This window comes from Oryx dammah, unplaced genomic scaffold (genome assembly GCF_014754425.2).
Source record: "Oryx dammah isolate SB20612 unplaced genomic scaffold, SCBI_Odam_1.1 HiC_scaffold_28, whole genome shotgun sequence".
NCBI classification, from domain to species: Eukaryota; Metazoa; Chordata; class Mammalia; order Artiodactyla; family Bovidae; genus Oryx; species Oryx dammah.
In genome coordinates this window covers 9,679,348-9,704,875 of record NW_024070212.1, presented here as the reverse complement: position 1 = coordinate 9,704,875, position 25,528 = coordinate 9,679,348, and the positions used below count along the sequence as shown (strand labels likewise).

Below are 25,528 nucleotides of genomic sequence, written 5' to 3'. Positions count from 1 at the left end.
TGTGAGGCTATTGTCAAGGTGTTGGGCAGGTAGTCTAAAGTCTTGATGGAGCCAGAAGATCCACTTCCAAAATAACCAGACCCCTTCCACGAGGTTGATACGAAGCCTCCCACATGGATCTCTCATGAGACTCCTCACAACACAGCAGCTGGCTTCTCCCACAAAAGAGCAAGTCAAAAACCACACCGTCTTTTATGACTTTACCTACAAAGTCACATAGATGGGTAAAGTTATAAAGGGCTTCCCTGGTGGCTCTGACTGTAACGATCTGCCTGAAATGCAGGAGACGCAGGTTCCATCCCTGGGTGGGGAAGATACCCTCGAGAAAGGAATGGCTACCCACTCTAGTACTCTTGCCTGGAGAATTCCACGGAAAGAAGGGACTGGTGGGCTACAGTCCATGGGGTCACAAAGAGTCAGTCATGACTGAGCAATTTTCAGTCACTGCAAACTTCCACTTCCACTTAAGTTTGCCTTCTCTCTTCCATTCAGAAGGGAATGTGGAATTCCATCATTTCCACAAAATCCTGTTGATGACGCAAACCAGCCCTAACAACATGGGAAAGGTTTGCCCAAGACAGGAGATGGTTCCCTACAGGGGGAGCATCTTTAAGGCTGGCTACCACATCATCCCTTCTTAGACTAAGTCTGCACATCATAGGGTCCCACGTCTGAACTGTGTTAAGACAAAAGGAGATCAGAACATTTAAGACACTGGGAGCTCTGGCTGCAGTCTAAGGGCCACAAGGAACACAGATCCAAACAATCCTCTGCCTTGGTAAGACACAGGGACCGACTTGGAGGAAGGAATTCTCTGACTCTGGCTTCGGCTCCAGTTGCCGCTGGTATCAGGCCATTGGGGAACTGAGGCTTCGCCATCAAGGAGGACAAGGTCAAAACATTCTTACCAGCTGGGGAAGTGGGAGGTAGACAGCCCTAAAACCATGATATTGGACTTTCAAGAATGTTATTTCCAGCATTTCACAACAGACAGTGAACAAAACGGAAGGAAGACCCTGTCATCCTAAGACTGTGCTGGTGCTTCCAACCCAAGCTTACCTTTCCCCTACAGGCTTCTTTTGTGCTTGTTATTTTTACTGCACAATTAACTTTTCAATATACATGATCTGATTGTCTTTGATGAGTAATTCAATACTTTATTATATGCTATGAGAACAATTACCAAATCTCCCCCCAGTACGTTGTAAATTCTTGAAGTCGGGGAAATTAAGCTTATTATTCAGCCTACCATCAGTGTCAACAGATTATTCTCCAGGAAAATGTCCCCCTCAACACACACATATACACGTGATCAAACACGTGCACACAACAGGAGCAGAGCTCGGCAAAGAACAAGGCTCATTCATCCCTTTTTACAAAATAGTAACTAGACTTAGACAGGATCATATTGACATAGTCATTCTCTTTTTAAAAGCACAGACATGTAAAAAGCATATTTCAAGAAGATGCCAAACAGCACCTAAACAGTCCTAAAACTCATCCAATTAAAAAGGCTCACAAACACTCCAGCAGGAAGAGAGATTTCCTTCCGGCCCATTAACAACAAGTTGCCCACCAGTTGTAGCCAATGAAGAACCATCACTGCCCTCCTCATTTTTGTCCTTTCCTCTATAAAAGCAAGCCCCGCTCCTCTGTTCCCTGGACTTGCCTATAGTTTGTCAAAATTTTGTTGCTGTTGCTGTTTAGTCACTAAGTCATGTTCGACCCTTTGCGACCCCATGGACTACAGTCCACGAAGCTTCTCTGTCTGTGGAATTTCCCAGGCAAGATTGCCATTTCCTTCTCCAGGGGATCATCCCAACTCAGGGACTGAACTCACGTCTCCTGCACTGCAGACAGATTCTTTAATGCTGAGCCACTGGGAAGCCCTTGCCATAGTCTGCTTGTCTCAAATTGCAACTCTTTACTATTCCTGAATAAACTCATTTTGCTGGTGAAAAAAAAAAAAAGACACAAACATCTATTGTCACATAGTCCTGGAGACTTGCCTGCACTCCCAGAAATGTACTTTCACAGTCTGGCATATACATATTTTTTCATTCATTTAACATTTTTGAGCACCGTGTATCAGCCTCTATATTAGATATATGAAATTCAAAGATGGAATGACACAAACAGATAACCCCAATTCAATAAACTAACTGCTCTACCAGGAGTACATATTTATATAAAATGAGATGGGGATAGAGATTAAATTTTCCTGAAGGTCAGGTAACACTTTACAGAAGAGTAAAGAAAAGAAGCTCAGTATTGCCTGGGACTGGGGCCTATGTGTAAGAAGCTGACATTGTTTTAGTTGCAAGAATCCTAGCCAAGAAACCACCTTAAAGGAGTTATCTTTCAGTGTGAGGCCCCGGGCCCAAGACAGAAAATTAAATAGTATTCTCGACGAGGGGACATAGACCAAGGCAGAGACCCCTTTCACGCAGGGTCTGTTAAAAGCCAGAGGCAGGGCAATAGAAATGGAGGAGAAATTCCTACAAAGGAAGCCCAAAATGGGTTAATGGATGCACTTCGACCCCTGCAGAGACCCCATAGGAATCGCTGTCTCCCCTAGAAATGTATTCTTTCTGGAAAAGATGGGCTTTGCCCTGGATCTCAAGGAGGCAAGGAATGGGCATAAGGAGGTGGGGAGAGATGTGGAAAATTTTTCCCTAATGAATGAGGGAGCGAAGAAAGGACAGCAAGGAAGAGGAACTAAGAAAAGTTCAATCTGAAAGGAGCAAGTGCCTCTTGTCACTGAGGGAGTGCAATCAGAAAGGCTGAGCTAGGGGCTGACTGAAGTTGCTGGCAGGGGAGAAGGGGTAACTGGTGGCCGAGAGGCATAGTAGGAACACACTGGAATGGGCTAAAAAGAGCCATGGCGAGTTGTGCAGGAAATGGGAGTGCAGACAGGAAGGACTTAATCAGGGCTGTGATTGTTCAGAAGAAAGGGAAAGGGCAGATCTGGACGCTCCTGGAACCTGAGGAGAGCAGGTGGAGGCAATGCTTCAGTTGCCAGGATAAATGGTTAAGTGCGCTTTCCACAGGGTCAGAGCAGGCTTCGATCTTTGGAGGAAGAAAAATTCCTTTTCATTTTGCTGGAACCAAGTGTGTGGCTGAGGGGTAGATAGGGACAGAGAGGCGTATACGTCTTCATGGTTCCCTGGGCTTGGAATGAGACAGACTTGGCTCAACCAGCCCAGCTACTTACTAGCTGTGTGTGCTTAGCTAAGTTAACCAACTTCTTTAAGCCTCATGTGCAGAAGGGATATAAAAATACCTTCCCCGTGCAGCTCTTCCAGAAAGCTCCTGGCATGGGGCCTGGTACATAGGCAAATTCAATAACAGTTAACTATTTTCATAATTACAATTAGTCTGATTACTAGAAGCACATTGTTCAAATGAGGATATGAAACATTCAGATCACAATTAAGACACTGTGTTCAAATCTACTTCCCCACCTTCTATGAATGACACACAGAAACTCTAGCTTCTCCAGGGAAGGGTGACTCACAGAACCTGGGACTTAGGAAACATGAAGAGAAATTAAGAAATCCTGCAACTGTTTAAAATAAATAAATTAATTAATTAAAATAAAGAAATCCTGCAACTATTTAACCCAGCTGAGGGGCATGAGGATGGTTCTGTAAAGAGGGAGTAACCTTCTGTTTAACTTTAGAATACAATACTGTTTTGTTAAAGATTCCGAAGCCAGAGTGCTAGGCTTCAAATCCCCTGCCATCAGTTATCTCTTGGTCAAGTTCCTGAACCTCTCCAGAGCTTTAGTGTTCTCATCTGTAGTGTTCTCATTCTCAGAGTTAATTAGATTACCTACCTCATAAGATTATTGTGGCAATTATATCAGTTAATACATGTAAAGTACTTAGGATAATACCCGACACATAGTAAATGTTCAATTTGTTAATCCTTTTAAGTTGTTGTCTTTGTTGTTGTTGTTGTTGTTATATAATTACTACCCCGGGTAAGATTTCAGGGCACCAGATGGCGGCAACACGCTTGTATGTTTGTTTTTAATAATTCCAGCAACGGAAAAATGAAAAGACTCCCCTGTACAACAGTGATTCTCCCTTACTGGACAAGTTCTAAAAGTCACTGATAATGACTTGTCAGAGTCAGTGTGGAGAATATTCCTCCCTTAAGGATGATGTAGATTTACCATCTCTTAAACTCCTGGGCATCCACTGCGACGAAAGTTATGACAGGACCAGGCTCTTGGGCAGCAGGGGGCAGATGGCAGGTGGTGCAATAACTCCCACCGACCGCCAGGGAGCAGCAGAGCTCGACCCGGGGTTGCTTCATACACAGAAAACAATTCTGAATTCCTTCTAGGTTTTCCTTCTTAGCTGTTTCTGAGGCCCACCAATCTCCGTGCGCACCGCTGCAGTAATCCCGCCCATTAGTGACAATCCAACCAATCAACGAGTGTCCTGCTTGGGATCAGATAGCTTCTCGCGGTCACTCAGAGCCAGGAGTTCGGCATTCTAGCCCCGCCCCCTAGGCGGCTTGGCCAATCCCCCGCGGCGGTGCCGGACGTCGCCCAGGATCTGTCCCAGAGACCACGTGGTCCCAGGAGGCGCCACTCCCTGGTAGGTGGAGGGTTACCCGGCCTGAAGGCGGGTGGGCGGAGCGGGACCGACCGGCCTCACCCCCGGTGACTTGCTGTCCTGCGCCCTCTTTCAGCCATGGGCGTGCAGCCCCCCAACTTCTCGTGGGTGCTGCCCAGCCGGCTGGCGGGGCTGGCGCTGCCCCGGCTCCCCGCCCACTACCAGTTCCTGCTGGACCAAGGTGTACGGCATCTGGTGTCACTGACGGAGCGCGGGCCCCCGCACAGCGACAGCTGCCCCGGCCTCACCCTGCACCGACTGCGCATCCCAGACTTCTGCCCGCCGGGCCCGGAGCAAATCGACCGCTTTGTGAAGATCGTCGAGGAGGCCAACGCCAGGGGAGAGGTCAGCGGGCGGAGTCAGCGCGGGGAGGGAGGGACTTGGGAGGAGTCAGCGGGGACACTCGGAGTTGCGGGCGTCAAGGCCAGGATTAATTTAACTGGGTTCCAGGAGAAAGACTGAAGGAAGATGGTGAGGCCAGAAGACTATTGTAACAATTACACCAGTACAGAAAGCCAAAGCGGTAAGAGGGAGGAGTAAAAAGAGGGCCCAGCGGGAGAATTGGGTTCGCGGAGAGGCAACAAAGAACCAGCTAACGTTGAGTTGAGAAGGAGAAAGGGTGGACAGACTTTCTCTGGAAAGAAAGGGAGAGATGGGGGTTGAAGTCAAGGGCTATTGAGCAGACTCCAGAGCAAGGTTCTGTCCAAATGTAATGGAGCCTCTTTTAAAAAGGTAAACAAGCAGCAGGAGAAATTCGTCTTGATAGTATAATTTAACCCAGTAAGTCCAAAATAGTCTTTCAACATTTAAGCAATATAAAATAAATTATTAACCAGATATTTTCACTCTTCAATGCCCTACATCTTTAAAACTTGGTTGTATTTCACAAATGAGGGGCGGGAGCGTGCTGGGAGGGTGTCGAGCTCCACCCCACCCAGCTCCCCCTTCGCAGGCGGTGGCAGTGCACTGTGCCCTGGGCTTTGGCCGCACGGGCACCATGCTGGCCTGTTACCTGGTGAAGGAGCGGGGCCTGGCTGCCGGAGACGCCATCGCTGAGATCCGGCGCCTTCGACCCGGCTCCATTGAGACCTATGAGCAAGAGAAGGCGGTCTTCCAGTTCTACCAGCGAACGAAATAAGGGGCCTCCGTACCCTTCTGCCAGGCCCCTGCGGCCCTGATCTGCGCGTTAGCTGGGGCCAGAGACGCGGAAGTGGACTAAGAGTGCCAAGCTCTCCAGTACCCAGCTGGCCCAAGAGACTGAAGGAGCCCTTCCCTGCAGGCAGGTCCGGTAGGAGGAGTGGCTGGAGCTGCACTGATGTGGGGGTCCTCTGCTGCTGCCTTGAATAAATAACTTAAAGAACAGCTCGCATTGCATAGCACTTTACAGAGTGCTCCCACACATCAACTTTTTTGAGCTTCTCAGTAGCCCTGTAATAAACAAAAAGCTGGCTTCCCCGGTAGCTCAGCTGGTAAAGAATCTGCCTGCAATGTGGGAGACCTGGGTTCAATACCTGGTTTGGGAAGATTCCCCCCGGAGGGCGTGGCAACCTACTCCGGTATTCTTGCCTGGAGAATCGCCATGGACAGAAGAGCCTGGGGGGCTACAGTCCATGGGGTGGCGAAGAGTCAGACACAACTGAGTGAGTAAGCACAGCACAGCACAAATGTGTTCTTTGTGAACCTCATCCCTGTTCTTTGGATGAGGTCGCCAAGGCTCAGAAAGCTCCAAGGTCACATTTCTGGAAAGTAGAAGTGTGGGCTAGGACTATAGCAGGCATTTTCAGCCTTTTAAAGATGCTGAAACTTATGTATCTGCCCTCTGAAAATATTTGATGTGTCTTCTGGGGAACTGGTCGGTGAAAAGGAAACCAGTCCCTGGCAACCCAGGGTCCCTGATGCTGGCAGGCCAGGAGGGCACCTGTGGACACAGCCCTTCAGTCCTGCCCACATGCCCCATGTGTGTCACCCCTTTAGTCCTCTTAAGACAGAGAAGGCCTGGATGCTGTGTTCACAGAAAATCACCATCTCTGTCTCCCTGGGTCTGGGCACCTCTCCCCTGCCTTGGGCTGCTCAGCTCACCTGTGACCTCCAGCCCATTATCCTGCCCCACAGTCTGAGGCTGAGGAGTGCCAGAACCCAGCCTCTCTGGGCAGAGGATATTAGATGATTAAATGAAGACATTCAGGGCTATGAACCTTGGCCATGTTTCTGAGATGTTACCTTCACTTCCCCCATTGAATCCCACCCTGCCAGCACCACCACCACCACACCTGCAGCTTCAAGAGACAGGATGAGTGGGATAAACTAGGCAGGTGAACACTTTTTGCTTTAACTCTGCCTGAGTTCCCTGTCTTCTCTTCTGGGGTGTGCAGACCAGGCTGACCAGGCTAGATCAGGGATTCATCGTGAAATGTGTACTCCATGCCTGTGGACCAGGCTTTGTTAGAAGCTGGGACTCTCCAGCTGTAGAACACGTAATTCACAGCCTCCTAGAGGAGGTGGGTTCAACAGAGTCCAACCACAGAGAATAGGTATTATGACAGACACACATTCCATCCAGTGGGACATAGAAGAGGAGAGGGTTCCTCCATAGAGCCCATTCTTTGTAGCCTAGCCGCCACTAGCCCCAGGCCACCCACTCCTCACTGCATCTTCCTTCCGCTGCTACCCACTCAACTCTGCCCTCCTCCAACTCTTAGACAAAAGGAATATTCGCCAGTTCAGTTCAGTCGCTCAGTCATATCTAACTCTTTGCGACCCCATGGACTGCAGCACACCAGGCCTCCCTGTCCATCACCAACTCCCGGAGCTTACTCAGATTCATGTCCATCGAGCTGGTGATCCCATCCAACCATCTCATCCTCTATCATCCCCTTCTCCTGCCTTCAATCTTTCCCAGCATCAGGGTCTTTTCTAATGAGTCAGTTCTTCGCATGGAGTGGCCAAAATATTGGAGTTTCAACTTCAGCATCAGTCCTTCCAATGAATATTCAGGACTGATTTCCTTTAGGGTTGACTGGTTTGATCTCCTTGCTGTCCAAGGGACCCTCAAGAGTCTTCAACCCACAGTTCAAAAGCATCAATCCAACTCTTAGACAAAAGGAATACTTGCCAGTCTTGCCAATCTCACTCCTAAGTGGGAGAAAAGCTGGAAAATGCCCTAGCCACCCCCCCCACCCCCTGCTTTTTCCTCTGTGTGTCAAATCTAGTTAATCAGTTTCTTCATTCTGTTCCCTTGGCCCCCACCCAGCTTACTCAGGTGAGGGCATCTCTCAAAGAGAAGAACCCACAATTCCAAGCATCCAGGCCAAAACAGAGGAGTGAGAAACAGATGACAAGAAACACTGAAGCCCTTACCCTCCTCCCATCAAAGTCTCCTCTTCCCTGCCCTCCCCCAACAGCATGGCCTGTCCTATCTCCTGATGCAAACCAGGGCCTCTTCCAAAGGGGTGTATTGAGTGTGTGTGTGCATGAAGGCGGTGGGGAAGGAATGGTGTGAACAGCCTACTTCCTGGATCTGTTCCCTCCAATTACCAGGATTGGAGGGAAGCAGGGAGGCTTGAAGCTGCACTCCGGAGTTCCAGCCTATGGAGGTCACACAACCACTGTTCATTCTTTCTGGCCCTCCGTTCTTATCTTACCCCATCCCCCCAGATCCTCTGCACTGCAAGAAAAGAATCTGCCCTGCCCTTCCTCCCAAGCCTCCTTCAAAAGAGAGAAAATTTTTCTAACCCCATTAAAGCCCTGTGTGCAGCCTCCATCCCCATAATTTAAGCGGGTCTCCTCTGCCTCAAGAGTTCCACAGGGAAATAAACATATAATTATGTGCTTAAGGAAATCAGTTTTTAAATAAGTAAGGGTTGACTTGAGATGAAAACTCTGCCCTTCTCCTTCTGTCTACCTTGGGAGGTGAGCCTGAGTTTCCCTTTGGGCTCATTCCCACCCCCCAGTTTTTTGCCTTCCCACCACCCCCTCTTCTGTGTATGGCCACCAATGAGGGACCACAGGCTAGCTGTGACCCTTCCCCATCCTCCCCCACAGTGTGATAACAGGTGAGAGGAACAAGCCACCTCCTTCGATAGAATCTCCGTGTCGATCAGAGCAGGCTTGCTCAACTCCAGCACTGCTGACACTTGGGGCTGGGTAGCTCTTTGCTGTGCTCTGTGAGAAAATTCGCAAGACCCCTGACATTTACCCTGGCTTCCCTGGTGGCCCAGACGGTAAAGCGTCTGCCTGCAATATGGGAGACCCGGCTTCAGTCCCTGGGTCGGGAAGGTCCTCTGGAGATGGAAATGGCAACCCACTCCAGTACCCTTGCCTGGAAGATCCCATGGACGGAGGAGCCTGGTATGCTACAGTCCATGGGGTCGCAAAGACTGAGCGACTTCACTTTCCTTTCCTGACATTTACCTATTAGATGCCAGAAGCATCCCCACCCACCTCCCCTCCACAAAAAATGTGACAACAGAAAGTGTCCTCAGACATTATCAGTTGCCCCCTGGGAGGACAGAGTTGGCACCATTGAGAGCCACTGCATCAGACCGACGAGCAGCAGGCACAGGCTTTCACTTCCTATGGGAGCAGAGGTGGGGACATGCATGGGGGTTTCTCCTGTAGATTCGCACATCTTGATAGGGAAGAGAGGGCCAATCAGACACCGCTACACACCATTACTTTTTCAAGCAATATTTGGCACCGGGCCCCAGTCCCTCCCGTCTTCCCAGGCTAGGTTTCCAAGAGGGTGATAGACACTATTAACTTTCTACACTCAGGAGGGCTCTATTCTCAATGAGTTGCTGGTGGGCGTAGCTTTAATGTCGGCTTCCACCCTCATGTTTTTGAAGTTTTCACTCGTATTTATTCTCTGGCAGATGATCTGAGTTCCCTGCTGAATGGAGGCTTTTCCATGTGGAAAACTTGCCCCCATATCACTTGGGTTCCTCCTCGCCTCTTGGGTTCCTCCTCGCCTCTTGGGTTCCTCCTCGCCTCTTGGGTTCCTCCTCGCCTCTTGGGTTCCTCTCCCAGGACATTGTTCTGATGCAGAAGCAGCTGGAGCCGGGACAGGAGGAGCCCTTCCCTGAGACCTTTCCTCCCCAGCCTGGTGCCCCCACCTCTCCTTCACCTGAGCACACCTGGACTGGGCTCTGCTTCCTCTCTGGGCTGCAACTTCCATGACCTCCCACTGCAGAGACAGGCTTACATCCTGTGTACTCACTGCAGCTGCCCTCGCTTCCCTCGGAGCTGTGCTTCACCATCACCCTTACAGCCATTCATAACATCCCATAGGACAGCTAAGAAATCTGGTCCTCATGCGCACCCTCTCCACCTGCCCCTCATGATCCCCTAGATCAGGTTTTCCCAGGGGAGGGATTTGATCTAAAACATAAGCCGTTTCCCAGAATGAACTGCCAATCTTCACATCAAACCTGCTGTCTGTATCTTGCCATTCTTTCTAAAAAAAGGAACTAATCTGGTCTCACAGGATCGCTTTGTCACAAAACAGCATCAGTTACCACTAATGCATTTCATGCCTTGCTGTGACTGTGCTTGCTTATATCATCATTTATGAAGCACCTACCATATAGCAGGTATTTTACATTCCACTATTACTAGTTTATCCTTATAGTCCCTCTGCCAGCCAGGTATCTTCCCCTTTGAACAGATGTAGGAACTGAGATGTAGAGACCACTAACTTGCCCAACATGTCGTACTTGCATTAAAGAAGCTTCGCACACTTGTAGAAAAGGATCTGGGATCAAACCCAAGTGGTTACTCCAGACTCACGCTCCTTCCACCAGACAGGACACCTGTCAAGACCTCCCCCTGGCCCCAGTCACACAGGGGTCTATCTCCATCAGAACTTGACCTTGGGGGCCATCTTAGCACAGCCTCTTCATCCTCTTAGGAAGCCAAAGAACAACCTTGTATCTGACACTGAAGCCAATAGCACCTGAGTTACAGGCTGCTGTTTAAAAAGCAGCCAAAGCATCAAAGGCCAAAATAGTAAAGCTGACTCTTTAGAGCACTGCTGTTGCACCCACTGTTGTCTAACTCAGAGCATGGGGATGTCCTCACCCGTCATGACACTCTTGAGGCATATGTGACTGGCATTGAGCCCTCAAAAATGTCTTCTTATGTCTGAGGATTTATTAAAAACCTTAACATCCTTTCTGCTTGTGTTGTTATTTGAGCCCTTGATGCGTGCCAGGAGCTGTGAAAATTGCTTTATAGGCTTTATCTCATCCAGTCTTCAAAACAACCCTATGAACAAGGTTTTCTTATAAAGACCAATGCAGAGATGAGTAAACTGAGGCCCAGGAGTTTAAGTAACACACCCAAAGTCACATAGCCAGAACAAGGTTCAAACTTGGGTTTGTCTAATATAAACTGCCTTCCCTTTCAGGAACAGAAAGAAGAGACTTTGCTGTGATCACGAATTACATAACAGCATCCTGTGTTCCCCAGAACCGAGGCACTGGGCTCACGGGGCCGTCAGTGGGGCTCTGAGATCACATGGCCCCCCCAACCCATTGCTGCCCCAGGCCTTGGCAGCATGGTTCTGACTTGGGAGTGTTGGGCCGCCAGCACAGTCATCACCTCTAACAGGCTTCTGCCTCAAGCCTCCTGCACCATCAAAAATATAGTCCCTCGTTGATTTAGAAATGCGTTACGTAAGCACTTCATCCATTACTTTAACATTTTTCTCTGGCTATTATGGATTCCAGGCATACTCTTGAGAAGGCAGCCTGCTTGTCCAAGCAAGCAGAAATTTAAGAAACACTTTGGTGCATGTCCACGCCTGAAGTTGATGACTTACTTGCAACCTTGATAACTGAGTCCTTTGTGCCAACAAATTGCTTAAATCGCTTCAACCACTCCCTCACCTTATTTTTTCCCTTATTCTGTCACCGTGCATATGTGATCATGAAACAGATTGGTGATGTCACCTCTTGAGTTTTCATTATGTGGGATTCAGTACAGAAAACAGTTCTGGGATTCCCCCCGCCCCACAAGCTTTTTTAATAAACACACCACTGTTTGTTCTTTACCAATATATATTGAGCAGCGACTCTGCTTCAAACCCAAGGTGGGCCATGTGAGAGACAGTGGGTGTAGCCATCCAGACAGGTGACACTGCTTGTCCCCAATAGGTTTTATGTGCCCTTGGGGCCCCCGACCCCACCCCAAGCAAATTCACTGACTGACATGTTTTCTATAGGTACATTTGGTGATATCTAGGGCTGGATGCAACCTAGGGCCACGGAACAGAAATAAAGTAACCACACTGGAATCAATCCCACAGGCAGAACCATGTCATTCTTGACCTTGAGCTTGACCTAGAAGGCTCTGAAAAATCCAGTCCCTTTCTCCATCTCCTTCCTCACCTCTATCATTCCCCTCCCCAATAGCCCTTGTTCTCTCTATTCTACCTGTATTTTGAGGGGGTTCCTGAGATCACTCTCAGGCTTCCTTGGTGTGAAGAACCCACTTGCCAATGCAGGAGACATAAGAGACTCTGGTTTGGTCCCTGGGTAGGGAAGATCCCCTGGAGGAGGGCATGGTAACCCACTCCACTATTCTTGCCTGGAGAATCCCATCAACAGAGCAGCATGGTGGGCTACAGTCCATGGGGTCACAGAGTCAGACACGACTGGAGCAACTTAGCGCATACACATGCAAGGCCGCTCTGTTTGATGATTTGCTAGAGGGACTCACAGAAAAGCTGTCATCCTCTCTACTGTGGTTTACTGCAGCGAAAGGACACAAATCACACCCTGCAGAGAATACAGGCGCGTGGGACAGAGTCCAGGAGAAGCCAGGCGGGGGCCCCAGTGATGCCCTCTGGGTGGAGTACTGCATTCTCCCAGCAGCAATGTGTGACAACACATAAATATTGCCAACCAGGGTGGTTCACCTGGGCCTTGGATCCAGGGTTCTTGTTGGGGGTCATTTGAGTGTCGTATAGGCAGCATTTGCATAACTGACTTTAGCCGCTCAAATTGATATGGAAGGCCCCAAAAGTCCTCAGGGTCTAAAAATAGGCACTCACCATGTCACTTTGTTAGCATAGACTCCCTGGCCCGGCCCAAGGTCTCAGGTGTACAGAGGTACTCTTTCTAGGCAGGATATTCTAAGAGTTCAGAGGTCATTTTACAGGAGCTGATCCAGAGGCAGTCCTGAAGACCTTGGGAATGTATAAGGTTGGGGCAACCCAGGCCAGCTGAATTAACCTTTTTCTGCATGTTACCAGATGCTTTATGCTCTCTGCGTGACAGTCTGGGCACATGCTATTCCCTTTGCCTGAGATGATTCGTTCCCCAGCTCTGCCTAGCTCCCAACTTCTACCCCCACTGTGGGTCTCAGTTTAACACCATTTCCTGGGAAATGGCATCCAACCACCCCCACATACACTCACACATATTCCCAGAGCATCTGTTCTACTTTGTGGCCCTTTGCTTACCTATAATGATTCACTCAGTTGTTCGACTTCTCTCTTTCCTGCAAGAGTCTCAGGACCATGCCCAAAACCCGTACCATTCAGCAGGATGCCTGGCACCTGGGTGCTCAGTAAGCATGTGGTGAGTGGTTAATTGACATGCCCCCACCCGCCTGGGTATCTGCACACAGATGCAGGGATGGGAAGAATATAATAAATTTAGGGGAATGTATAATCTACTGGGGAATACCTGATGGGTACACCCCGAAGTGTGCTTGCAAAGATGATTACCTGTAATTAGAAAAGATGCAATGTATAAACACTTAGTGATTAAAGAGATAAGAGGAGTGTGTCTGGTAAAATTCATGAAGTTGAACCTTCAGTGAGATGTGGAGGGTGTGGACAGATAGCGTAGGGGGATATACAAATGTTGCTGCTACTGCTAAGTCGCTTCAGTCGTGTCCGACTCTTTGCGACCCCGTGGACTGCAGCCTACCAGGTTCCTCCGTCCATGGGATTTTCCAGGCAAGAGTACTGGAGTGGGGTGCCATTGCCTTCTCCTATACAAATGTTGGATGTTATTAAAAATTCAAGTGTTATGTATCAGGTAATGAGTCCACACATAGGGGCTTAGAGAAAGAGATGGACAAGATGACTCGGTTTCAGGGAGGGAGAGGGAAAGGTGTAGGGTCACTTGGCAGAGATGAGGCAAAACCTCCTCCAGTAGCAGCAAACACATGGTTAGACTAAGACAGTAAAAGTGAAAGGGCAGCAGAAGCTCCCAGCCAAGGGCTAGGATCATACCTGGTCCACAGGACAAAGTCCCCACGGCTTCTGAGCAGAGGACAGGCCACTAGGTTACACAGTGACAGAATGGCCCCGCAACTTGGCAGCGGGACGGTGCTCTGTGATTTCACACCGCCAGTGACAGACAAGGTCTCACAGCAGCTGATTTTTAACACTTCTCAGAAGAGAAGAGTTAAGTAAGAACCTTTCCCCGCTTCCTTGAAGTTAATGACTTTAATGCTTTGCAAAAGAAAGAAGAAGGGTTGTTAAGTCAGAGTGCTCACCCTCTGGGTTTGCAGGTTATGCTTTTTTAGTGCTTTCCAAACGGGAAAGGATCTCAAGTGTGTGTCATCCTACGTGCTAGAAAAGTGGGCCTTTCCGATGGCAGCGGCTACTGGCTCCTGCGCACCCACTGCTCTGGCGGATCCACTGGGGTCTCATTAGTCATCTTGAGCTATTGACCTGATTCACAGGCCCACGGGAAAGGTGACCCCTGGGGCTGCATTCAGCCCAGCACCTGGCATTTCTCTCCCTGCTGTCCCAAAGCCAAGGGGTGCCCTCTGAGTTTATCCTTCTGCCTCAGTTGCACCCTGCTCTCCAGCCCTCTCTCCCATTACACCCATCAGCTTAACTTTGAACTTGCCTTCTCTTCTCCCAACAGTAGTCAATTTGTCACATACAGAGGAGCCAAACAGACCAGATGGCACATTCTCCTGTAAGTAAAGGACATGCTGTGTGCCAAGGAGTGGCAGTGCCAGGGACACCAAAGACAGCTCCCACCACAGGAACATGTAGGATCCTCAGACGCATGAAAACTGCTACAAACGCCAGACCACTCTGGATCCCAAGGCTGTCCTGGCCGGCACTCACCTGCTGGAAACCCAAAGAATAGTAAACCTTGGAGAGTAACATGCCGAGTTCACCTGAAAATCCAGCCTCTTCACTTTTATATGTATATTCTAGGCAAAGTCTGCATGTGGGTCACCTAGAAACATGGTATGAGGCTATTCATTTATTCATTCACTCGGTACAAATTTATCAAGCAACTTCCATGTACCAGGCACACTTGTAAGGGGCTCAAAAGTAAACATGAACAAAACACAAACATCTTCACCCTCCCGAAGTGTGCATGCCGCATTGTTTAAATACGCAAAAACTGAAAACAATATAAAAAATACATTGCTAGGAGAATAGATAAACACTGAATGAGCTAGATATATCTTAGAAACAATGTGTGCATAGGAAATAAAGCTGCAGGGGTATTAGGTACAGAATACCACTTTTGTATATAAAAAATAAATTATACTATACATTGTTTATGGATACATACATGTTATGCAAATGTATCGTTTGGATACTCGCCAAACTCAGGATCTTAACCTCCTCCGGAAGGTAAAGAGGTGAAAGAATAGGAGGAGAATTCCAAGTGTAACTGGAATGTTTTGTGTCTTAAAAAGAAAACATCTGAAGCAAACATAGAGGTTAACATGTTAGCATTGTATATTCGGATATTAAGCATACAGATGTTTCTTTTAGGAACCTAGGTTCTTGTTTGGTTTTAGTTTAAGACGGAGTTTTTGTTTTGTACTGCTTTCAAATTTTAGAAAAGATTTGGAAGAAAGGAGGATTAAGACCGCATCTCCCAGCGACCCAGGGGCTGGAGCTTGTCCTAAACGCGTCTCTGGGATACCGTCTTCAGCAATGACTGCTGGCCCAGTGGACCACGAACTATTAATAGCAGCGAGAAAAGCGGAGTCCAACAGCTGTGGCGCGGCCGCCACGAATTACAGGGAGCTGCACGGCGCCCCCTGGAGGCCTGACCGAGCTCGGCAGCTCGGTAGTGAGAATAAGGAGCTCGGGAAACGTTCCGGCTGCGGTGGGAGTGGAAACTGTTCAACCGCTTTGAAGAGCAATCCGGCACTATCTAGTAAAGTTGCAGAAATTACTCAGAAATTCCGATTTTAAGGCTTCACCTTAGAGAAACTCTTAAGTATGTGTACAAGGAGATGTATTCAGATGTTCTTTGCAGCCTTGTTTATAATGGCCAAAAATTGAAAATGGCACCATAATTGATCATTAGGAGAATAAATCAAGTTAAACATTTGTATCCAATGAAATACTGTGCCTTCGTAGAAATGACAGCCAGAACCACCTGTTTCAGTATGGATCCCTCTCAGAAACCATGCTGAAGAACTGGTTGAGTTGCAGAATCTTCCCACAATAAAACCCTCCCACAATATCTGCAAACTAAATATTGTTGATGGATACAAACGCATGTAAGGAAAGTAAAATTTTAAAAAAAAAAAAAAAAAGGCAGGGGGAGGAGGGGATGATAAACACCAAATTCAGAAGTTACTTCTGGGAAAGAAGAGAGACCAGAATTAGGGAGGAGTCCAGGGGCGAGATGTCTTCAGCTAATTCCGTACTACTTTATTCCTTTAAGAAAGACAAAAATCGAAAGCAAATAAGACAGCATTTTAAATAGAGCTGGGTGGTGAGTACTCAGATGCTTCCTACCTTATCTATAACACTTCCTTAATTTTATATCATTACACTCTATGGAGGGGGGAAGAAGAGGTGGGGGCGGGGGCAGAGGCTCGGAGGCAAAAGGAGCAGCAGATGAAGGCTGTGAGGAGGGAGGCTCTGAGGTCGTTCACAAACCTGAAGGATGAGCCACAGCAAAGGAAGAGAAGCAGCTGGCTTCACAGGAGGCTAGAAAGACGGGGCTCCCCCTTCTGGGCTTTACAAAACAGAGTATGTTTCATTCTGGTGCAATGGAGAGACATTGGAAGTTTTAAGTCAGGGAGTGTTTACAATGGGTCTGTTTATATTCCGTGTCAAGTCAGGTCTTTCTTCTCTGTGAAAGGCATGGGAGGGCACAAGCAGAGGCGCGGAAAAGAAATCAAGAGGCTTTCCCAGTGATGGAGGCAAAAGATATCAGGAACTCCATTATAGGTAGCAGTAAAGATGGAGAGAATGAGGTGGATTTGAGACATATTTTGGAGAGGAACCTATAGAACTAGATAATAGAATAGCAGTAAGAAATGGCTCTGAAGTTTCTGAGTGGTGATGCTTACTGAGATGAGAAAACATGGGGAAGAGGGTGGGAACAGTGGAAGGGTAATTTGTTCCCAGCAAGAAGAGGGACAAAGGGTTTTCTTTTGGATATGCAAAGTCTGAAATATTTGTGAACCACCCCAGTGGAGGAGGAGAACCAGCACTTGTGTATTCAGGGTCAGAGTCCCCCAGAGAGGTCGGGTCAGGTCAGGATATGTAAATTTGGGGTTGCCTTACACTATTTAATGCTGTGGGGTCAGGGAAACAGCATAAACAGAGAAGAGATGGAAAGGGAGGGGATCCCAGGACTGAGCTCTGAGGACTCCTACATTCAGTGTCAGGAAGAAAAGGGCCCAGTAAACAGACTACGAAGGATTAGCCAGAGAAGTAGGAGACGGTCAGACGAGGGGGAGGTGATGGATGTCGAGAAGTGTTTCAGGAGGGAAGCAGCCCGACTGTTGGAAACGCTGCTGAGGAGCCAGGCGATCAGGGGGCAGGTCTTTGAGGCTGGACACAGAGGAGCCATCGTGAGTGACAGAAGCGGGTCAGTGGTATGGTGGGGGCTGAAGTCGGATCATCCGAGAGTGAGAACTGGGGAGGGGTCGCAGGAGAGGAGACAGGGAGTGTGGGCGACTCTGAGAAACTTGGCAGTAAAGGGAGGAGAAGTACGGGGGGAAGCTGAAAGGGCTGAGGAAGGCAGAGGGCAAGGTTCGTTTGGTTTGAGATGGTACTTGTGCATGACCACATGCAGACTAAAGGAACCCAGTGGAGGGAGAAACTGGAGCAGGGAGGAGTGGAGGGGGTGAAGGCAGCAGGAGATGAATGAGAGTGAAACCCAAGGTGCACGGTGAATGCAGCTGAGCAGGGACCCGAACTCTGGTCTGTCTGACTCAAACCCCGCGCTCGTTCCCAGATACCTCGTTGCCACTTTTTAGTTTTTATTTGCTCACGGGTGTCCAACTCCAGGGCCCAGTGCACCCAATCCTCTACCACCACCTTCTCTAAATACACACGTCTACCTTCTTCCCATTATTCAGGGAACAGGAGGAGAAAATCAGCAAACTGAAGAAAGTGAAATCTGACCTATTTTATGCATTCTGTAGAAATGCATGAAATAGATTATGTTTGACAATGGTAAACAAAAAAACTCAAAAAATCCAATTTATTGCTTGAAGTGATATGCTTTTCTTCCCCAGTCTCCAGGGAAGAATGTGTCTCCATCCATTTCCAGTTGCTTCTGTGAAACCATTCCCTAATTTCTAAGGCTACTTTTGGTGACCACAGGCTTCTAGGCTGCCCTATCTGAAGCACAACTGAAAAAAACATTAACATACTATTTAAGGGGGAAAAATGCAAGGAAGAATGTGATGAGTATGTGTACAGTCAAAAGTAAGGAAACTGAGGTGGGATGGAGTTGTGATTCAAAGAAACATAGATTAAATGGGACCCCCCCTTCAAAGAAATTGATGATCTCTCATTGCCAGAAAGGAAGGAATAGAGGTGCTGAGTTATTTGGATACTAGGTTAACTCAGAGACAACCAAGCATATTAGGTATGGAAATCTCAGACTTCCCTGGCAGTCTAGTGGTTGAGGAAGTGAGAAAGTGAAAGTCGCTCATTCGTGTCCAACTCTTTGCAACCCCATGGACTATACAGGCCGTGGAATTCTCCAGGCCAGAATACTGGAGTAGGTAGCCTTTCCCTTCTCCAGGGGATCTTCCCAATCCAGGAATTGAACTGCGGTCTCCTGCATTGCAGGTGGATTCTTTATCAACTGAGCTACCAGGGAATGGCTAAGACTCTGCATTTCCACTGCAGGGGGCAGGTTTGATCCCTGGTTGGGAGAACTAAGATACTACATACCGTGTGGTGTGGCCAAAACAAAGCCCTCAACAACAGAACCAAAACCAAGCAAATACACAAGACCATGCAAGGTAGGAAAATCTTCCCATAAGACCCACTTATTTAAGAGTAAGAGAACCGAGGGGTGGGGTGAGAGGAGAAGAAGGTCAAAATAGGGTGACAATTCAGCAGCCTCCTGCTGGTTGCTACTGGACATAAGGAGGACCCATAGGAGGGGGGCCTCTGCTGTATCTCAGCCTCCATCCCACACAGATTTGTTGAACCTGGCACTGAGTGCCCAGCACAAAAGAAGACAAACGTGGCCTGTAACCCCTGAGGGCTTGCAGTCCTTTGCAGGGAATGCAGACAAGAGGCGATTACAATGCCAGACAGGTGTGCTAAATGCTGAGACATGTATGTACCCTGAAGCTGAGACACGTACATGCCACAAAGCCTGGTCAGGAAAGAGCTTCCATGAAGTGAAGTGCAAGAGTTAGTCACTCAGTCGTGTTCAACTCTTTGCGACCCCATGGACTGTAGCCTGCCAGGCTCCTCTGTCCATGGGATTTCCCAGGCAAGAATACCGGAATGGGTTGCTATTTCCTTCTCCAGGGGATCATCCCGACCCAGGAATCAAAGATGTAAGTGTAGACCTCAATTTCAGGTGGAGAGATGAGTATACAAGATATTGTGTGAGCAAAAGCATAATCCTCTCCACAATATTAGAAATCAATGTCATTATCACCTTGTTAGAGATTTAAAATCTGAGATTAAGCCACCCCTCCCACCCCCGTCTTCCACTTAGTAAGCAGCAGAACCAGAATTAGAATCCAACTCTTTGACTCCAGAACTTCTAAAAATTATACTCTGCTGTATCTTGAAGATTTTACTATGCTAGGCCTGGAGACACAAAAATAAATTAGACTTGGCTCTTGGCTTTAGGGAGATCAAAAATTGGAATTCAGTTCAGTTCAGTTGCTCAGTCGTGTCCGACTCTTTGCGACCCCATGAATCGCAGCACGCCAGGCCTCCCTGTCCATCACCAGCTCCCGGAGTTCACTCAGACTCGCGTCCATCGAGTCACTGATGCCATCCAGCCATCTCATCCTCTGTCGTCCCCTTCTCCTCCTGCCCCCAATCCCTCCCAGCATCACAGTCTTTTCCAGTGAGTCAACTCTTCACATGAGGTGGCCAAAGTACTGGAGTTTCAGCTTCAGCATCATTCCGTCCAAAGAAATCCCAGGGCCGATCTCCTTCAGAATGGACTGGTTGGATCTCCTTGCAGTCTAAGAGACTCTCAAGAGTCTTCTCCAACACCACAGTTCAAAAGCATCAATTCTTCAGCTCTCAGCGTTCTTCACAGTCCAACTCTCACATCCATACATGACCACAGGAAAAACCATAGCCTTGACTAGACGCACCTTTGTTGGCAAAGTAATGTCTCTGCTTTTCAATATGCTACCTAGGTTGGTCATAACTTTTCCTCCAAGGAGTAAGAAGCATGTTTTAATTTCATGGCTGCAATCACCATCTGCAGTGATTTTGGAGCCCAAAAAAATAAAGTCTGACACTGTTTCCACTGTTTCCCCATCTATTTCCCATGAAGTGATGGGACCGGATGCCATGATCTTCGTTTTCTGAATGTTGAGCTTTAAGCCAACTTTTTCACTCTCCTCTTTCATTTCATCAAGAGGCTTTTTAGTTCCCCTTCACTTTCTGCCATAGAAAAAGACAAGAAAACAAATTGATGAAATAGGATAATGGAGGCATGAAAAAAATGCTTTAAAAAACACAAAGACTATATTGAGTATATGCCTGTCTCTTCCTAAGCTCCTGAAGGCAGGGATGGACAAGGAATTGAGCAAGACCTAAAAAATAAAGCTTCCTGGATGGGTGGGTAAATAGAGAATGATCTTCAATATTAATAAAGATGCTCTCCTTAGGGCAGTTGTCTATGTCACCACAAGGGGTCGCTGGCAGGCCTGATACAAAGTTTCCCATTGGCCCGTCCAAGCTCCTTCTCCAAATCCGGTGCCTCAGTGTTGTCTGCCCCCTGCAGGCCAGGCCCAGAGTCTCACTCCCAGTCCAGCTCCTTCTGCACTGGACTCCTGGTCTTTACAGCTCCCGCCCTCTTTCTAAACTAACTCTGAAAAGTCAAGTCTTTCCCTGGGCCTCCAGTCCCAGCAGGCTTCATGGCTGAGTACCTTTGCACAAATTACTTCACCTCACTGGGATTTACCAGTACAAGCTAAGGTTGAGAGGAAGGCTCTGGTGGCTCAAGGCTTTTACTCTTCCTTACAACAGTAGCTAATCGTCAAGCACTTACCACTTGCCAGGCATTATTCTACACCTGCAATATTCAACAAGGCAGCCACTAGCCACATCTAGCTACTTAATTTTTATTGTGGTACTGGAGAAGACTCTTGAGAGTCCTTGAACAAACAAGGAGATCAAATCAGTCTATCTAAATGGAAATTAATCCTGAATAGTCACTGGAAGGACTGATGCTGAAGTTGAAGCTCCAATACTTTGACCACCTAATGCAAAATACCAATTCTTTGGAAAAGATCCTGATGCTGAGAAAGATTGAACGCAGGAGGAGAAGGGGCCACAGAGGATGAGATGGTTGGATGGCATCGGCGACTCAATGAGCATGAGTTCGAGCAAACTCCGGGAATTAGTGAAGAACAGGGAAGGCTGGTGAACTTCAGTCCAGGAGGTTACAAAAAGTCGGACAGACTTAGCAACAGAACAACAACAAAACTTTAAAACAATGAAAATTTCAGTTCCTCAGTCTCACTAGCCAACCACAAGTAACTACATGTAGCTGGTAACAGCTGACTGAACAGCTCAGAGAACATCACCACCATTGCAGAGAGGGCTGTTAGAAGCATTGTCTAAGCATTTCTCACAGTGTTATCTCGTTTACCCTTCCTAACACCCCGAAGATGCAGATGTAATCATTTATCCCACTTTAGAATTAAGGACTCTGCAGTGCAGAAAGGTTAAAAACTTCACCAAGTTCTCAGCAGATTACTATCCAGAGCAAGGATTTAAGCCCAGGTGGGTGGCTCTGGGGCCCACCATGGCATCTACATGCCCAGAGCTGCCCCCTAACCCCAGTTGCCTACCCAACTCTCCTTTTACCTCCTAGGAGTGGGACTGAATCTTCCCATTCCCCAGAAGCCATTGTCCATCACCACTGTTCCCCTGTGAGCTGACCTTGAGGAATGAGGACCTCTGGGCTTCAAGCCCTTGCTGGCTGAGAATCCCCTCTCTGTTATCCTCCCCACCTCCTCTTAGCCCCTCATTTCCCTTAGAGTAATATGGGTTTTGATCCCCACCCCCAACCCATCCCAATCTTGATTCCGTTCAGTCTGGGCCCTGGAAGAATCCTAACCTGGAAGAATCCTAACCTGATCTTCACCCCCAAGAAGCAATGTGCAGCCAGTTAAGCTCAGAGAGCCAATGTCACTAACACCTTTGAAGGTGCAACGAAACCTCACTCTGCAAGGGTAGGGTGAGAAGTGGGGGAGGCTTCACGCGGTCAGGCCACCTGAACCCAGGGAAGGTAGAAGCAGCCAGGGGCCGGGGCTTCATGGGTTCTGCCTGCAAAGCACCTTCAGTGCTCGCAAGCTAGACCATTTGTGGTTGCCCCGTCTCCTCTCTTAGCTGCAGCCCTGCAGAGGTGTCAAATTACCCTCTAGACCTGCAGCTGAACAAAGTTAAAGATGACTCAAGTCGAGAGATCTGTTGGAAAGAGAGCGAATAGAGGAAAATGCATAAATATTAACATCTTGAGCTGAGCCAACAAGGTATTCAATTCCTACTTTACTTCCTCACTCCTTTTAACTCCCTCCCAATCAACAGAGACTCAAAAGAACTTCCTGGCAGTGCCAGATCGGTTGCCCATTTCTGCTGAATCAGAGAATCTTGGGGAGAAAACAGAAAGTTCACCCTTTCCATTCACAGCTTCAGTAGTGCGTATGTGCTAAGTCACTGCAGTCCTGTCCAACTCTTCGTGACCCTGTGGACCATAGCCCGCCAGGCTCCTCTGTCCATGTGATTCTCCAGGCAAGAATACTGGTGTGGGTTGCCATGCCCTCCTACAGGGAATCTTCCCAATCCAGGGATCAAGCCCAAATCTCTTACATCTCTTGCATTGGCAAGCAGGTTTTATACCATTGAGCGCCACCTAGGAAGCTCCTTCAGCAGTCAGCACAGCAAATTCTTTTCAGACCATACGAAAATTCTCACATAAAGTCTTCCAGGAAGACCTCACTGTCAGAAAATGCTTCCTGGCATTTAACCCAGCTCTCCATGCTTCACCTCAAGTTCACGTGTTCAGTTCTCGAAGGACATGAGGGGCAGGGGGACAGCCTCCTTCTGTGCTGAGAGACCAGTGGTGTCCAGTTTTTGTCTGTTACAAGTGACGCCACTATGAACATTCCTGCACCCGTCTTGTGATGCCCACATGTGTGCAAATACCTCGGAATGAAAACACTGGGCCCTCGGGATCTGTGCGTCCGGTTGATCAGATCCTGCCGCGGTTTTCCAAAGTGGCTGTACCCATTTATATTCCCTCTGGAGGGGCACATGAGTTCCAGTTGCTCCACACCCCCACCAGCACTTGGTCATCTATAGTTTTTGCCATTCTTATGGGGGATGCAGTGGAATCTCATTGCAGTTTAGGTTTGCACTTCCACAGTGATTTATGAAGTCAAGTTCCTTATCCTGTGTTTATTGAATACTTGGATATCTGTGTTTGTTAAGGAGCTATCCAAAATATTGTCCATTTTTCTAGAGGATTGTCTGTCTTTTTCATATTGAATTGTAGAAATCCTTGCATTCTGGATACCAGTCCTTTGTCAGGCATATGTATTTAAAATATCTTGCCACCCTGTGGCTTGCCTGTTCACTCTTTTAATCATGTCTTTTAATGAACAGTTCTCAAAATAATTACCTGACAGTCTTAAAGCATCAGGTTCAGAACCTCCATCCCCGTTCTACCCCAGCCACATTGATCCCTGATTCTCTGCTGAGCCGATGGCCCTGTGGAATATCTTCAGGATTCCACTTCTCTACCTTATTGCAGAGGCCAGATACATTTCTTCCTGAAGAAGAGGGCACCTTGGAGAACTAGAGGTCACTCAGAGTCCAGGTGGGGCAGTGTGGAGGATCTTGGTGTTTCCATCGCTGTGCTACCTTCCAGACTAAGTGATGCTGAGGCCAAGCAAATTCTGGCAGTCTCTGGGTCTTTCCTTAGCCATGCCCCACCCTAATTCCGAGCATGAGCCTTTTCAAACCACCAAGAGAGCGTTCAAAAGTGCTTGCAAGGGAGTGCACTCATCCCTCCTACAAGAGCACCAAAGTCACAACTAGCTGCTGAACAACCACGGACAGGGGGATGCTGGAACCCACCAAAAAAAGATAAAGACAAGAAAAGATAAAGACATCCAAAGACAAAGAAGAAGCTGCAGCGAGGCGGTAGGAGGGGACAACCACAGTAAAATCAAATTCCATACCAGCCTGGTGGGTGACCCACAAACTGGAGAACAATAATACCAAAGACATTCTCCCACTGTTGTGAAGGTTCTGAAGCCCACGTCAGGCTTCCCAGCCTGAGGATCTGACAAAGGGACTGGGAATCCCCAGGGAATCTGACCTTGAAGGCCAAAGGAGTTTGATTATAGGACTTCCACGGGACTGGGGGAAACAGGGACTCCAGTCTTGGAGGGCACAGACAAAATCTTGTGTGCACCAAGACCCAGAGGACAGGAGCTGTGACCCCACAGGAGACTGAACCAAAAGTACCTGCTCAGGTTAGAGGGCCTCCTGTGGAAGCGGGGCTCAGCAGGGTTTTGCCACAGGGCTGGGACACTGGCGGCAATTTATGTTTTCCAATTTCTCCATTTATTCTTTTTTTTATGTTCTTTCTCAAGCCTTTATCAAATGTAGTAGAAAAGCTTTTATATACATATATGTATATAAGCAATATGTATTATATATATATATTAGAAAACATGAATTTTTGCCTAACACACTAATGACATTTTGATTCCACTTGTTTGACTTATTATTAATAGAATGCTAGATTTCTAGTTAAAAAATAGATATGCAACAAGTAACAAAGGTTTACGGTACAGCACAGGGAACTATATGGAAAATAATTTCAAAAACAATATATGTGTATATGTATAACTGAATCACTTTGCTGTACACCTGAAACATTGTAAGTCAATTATACTTCAGTAATATATTTATATTAAGAAAACAATAAAGTGCTTGCCAGTGGCTTATCTGACTACCTTATGCTTTATGGTCAAGAAAATTCATTTGTGTTACGCTCCTTCTAGAAAAGAAGAAATACCAATTTGAGCTTGTAGTTTCTTCCCCACTTCCTGTATTTAGATTATCAAGCGCTAACACAAAGCACGTCAGAGGGGGTCACCCACCCACCCCTGGGCCTGTGGCCTAGATGCTCTCCCTGCCATCCTCGCCCCTGACTCCAGTCTGTCCTGTGTACCCTCTTCCACGCCAGGCCGGGCCCCATGCTGCTCTGGATGGTTGTGCTCCTCTTCGGTAAGTCACCAAGTGCCAGTAGCCTCTCCTGGGCACCAAAAACTGCGTTGCTCCTAAGATGCAAACTTCCTTATTTCACCTTTCCTAGTTCAAGTGGGTTTATGACTAGAGCTTGAGACTAGTGTGTGCACGTGGGTATGCTTGAGAGTGATGGGGATGAGAGTGATGGAGATGAGAGTGATGGGGATGAGAGTGA

General features: G+C 47.7%; 2 protein-coding genes and 1 long non-coding RNA gene across 3 annotated transcripts in view; all 3 read left to right on the top strand.

Annotated features, from left to right (window-relative positions):
- Window positions 1–390: 390 nt before the first annotated feature.
- On the top strand, window positions 391–10,797 carry LOC120855601. Its single transcript, XR_005719280.1, has 3 exons — window positions 391–419; window positions 887–892; window positions 9,004–10,797. It is a non-coding gene; the product is annotated as an uncharacterized LOC120855601 (long non-coding RNA).
- Window positions 4,558–6,435, top strand: DUSP23 (dual specificity phosphatase 23). Its single transcript, XM_040230144.1, has 3 exons — window positions 4,558–4,610; window positions 4,705–4,973; window positions 5,581–6,435. The coding sequence occupies exons 2-3, from the start codon at window positions 4,707–4,709 to the stop codon at window positions 5,764–5,766; spliced, it is 453 nt and encodes a 150-aa protein (XP_040086078.1). The 5' UTR covers window positions 4,558–4,610; window positions 4,705–4,706; the 3' UTR covers window positions 5,767–6,435.
- Window positions 10,798–15,552: 4,755 nt separating the features above from the next.
- FCRL6 (Fc receptor like 6) overlaps window positions 15,553–25,528 on the top strand; it is a 29,941-nt gene continuing 19,965 nt past the window's right edge. The window contains exon 1 of the mRNA XM_040229897.1: window positions 15,553–15,727. Coding sequence (XP_040085831.1) covers window positions 15,553–15,727 — 175 coding nt within the window. The remainder of the gene's footprint in view (window positions 15,728–25,528) is intronic.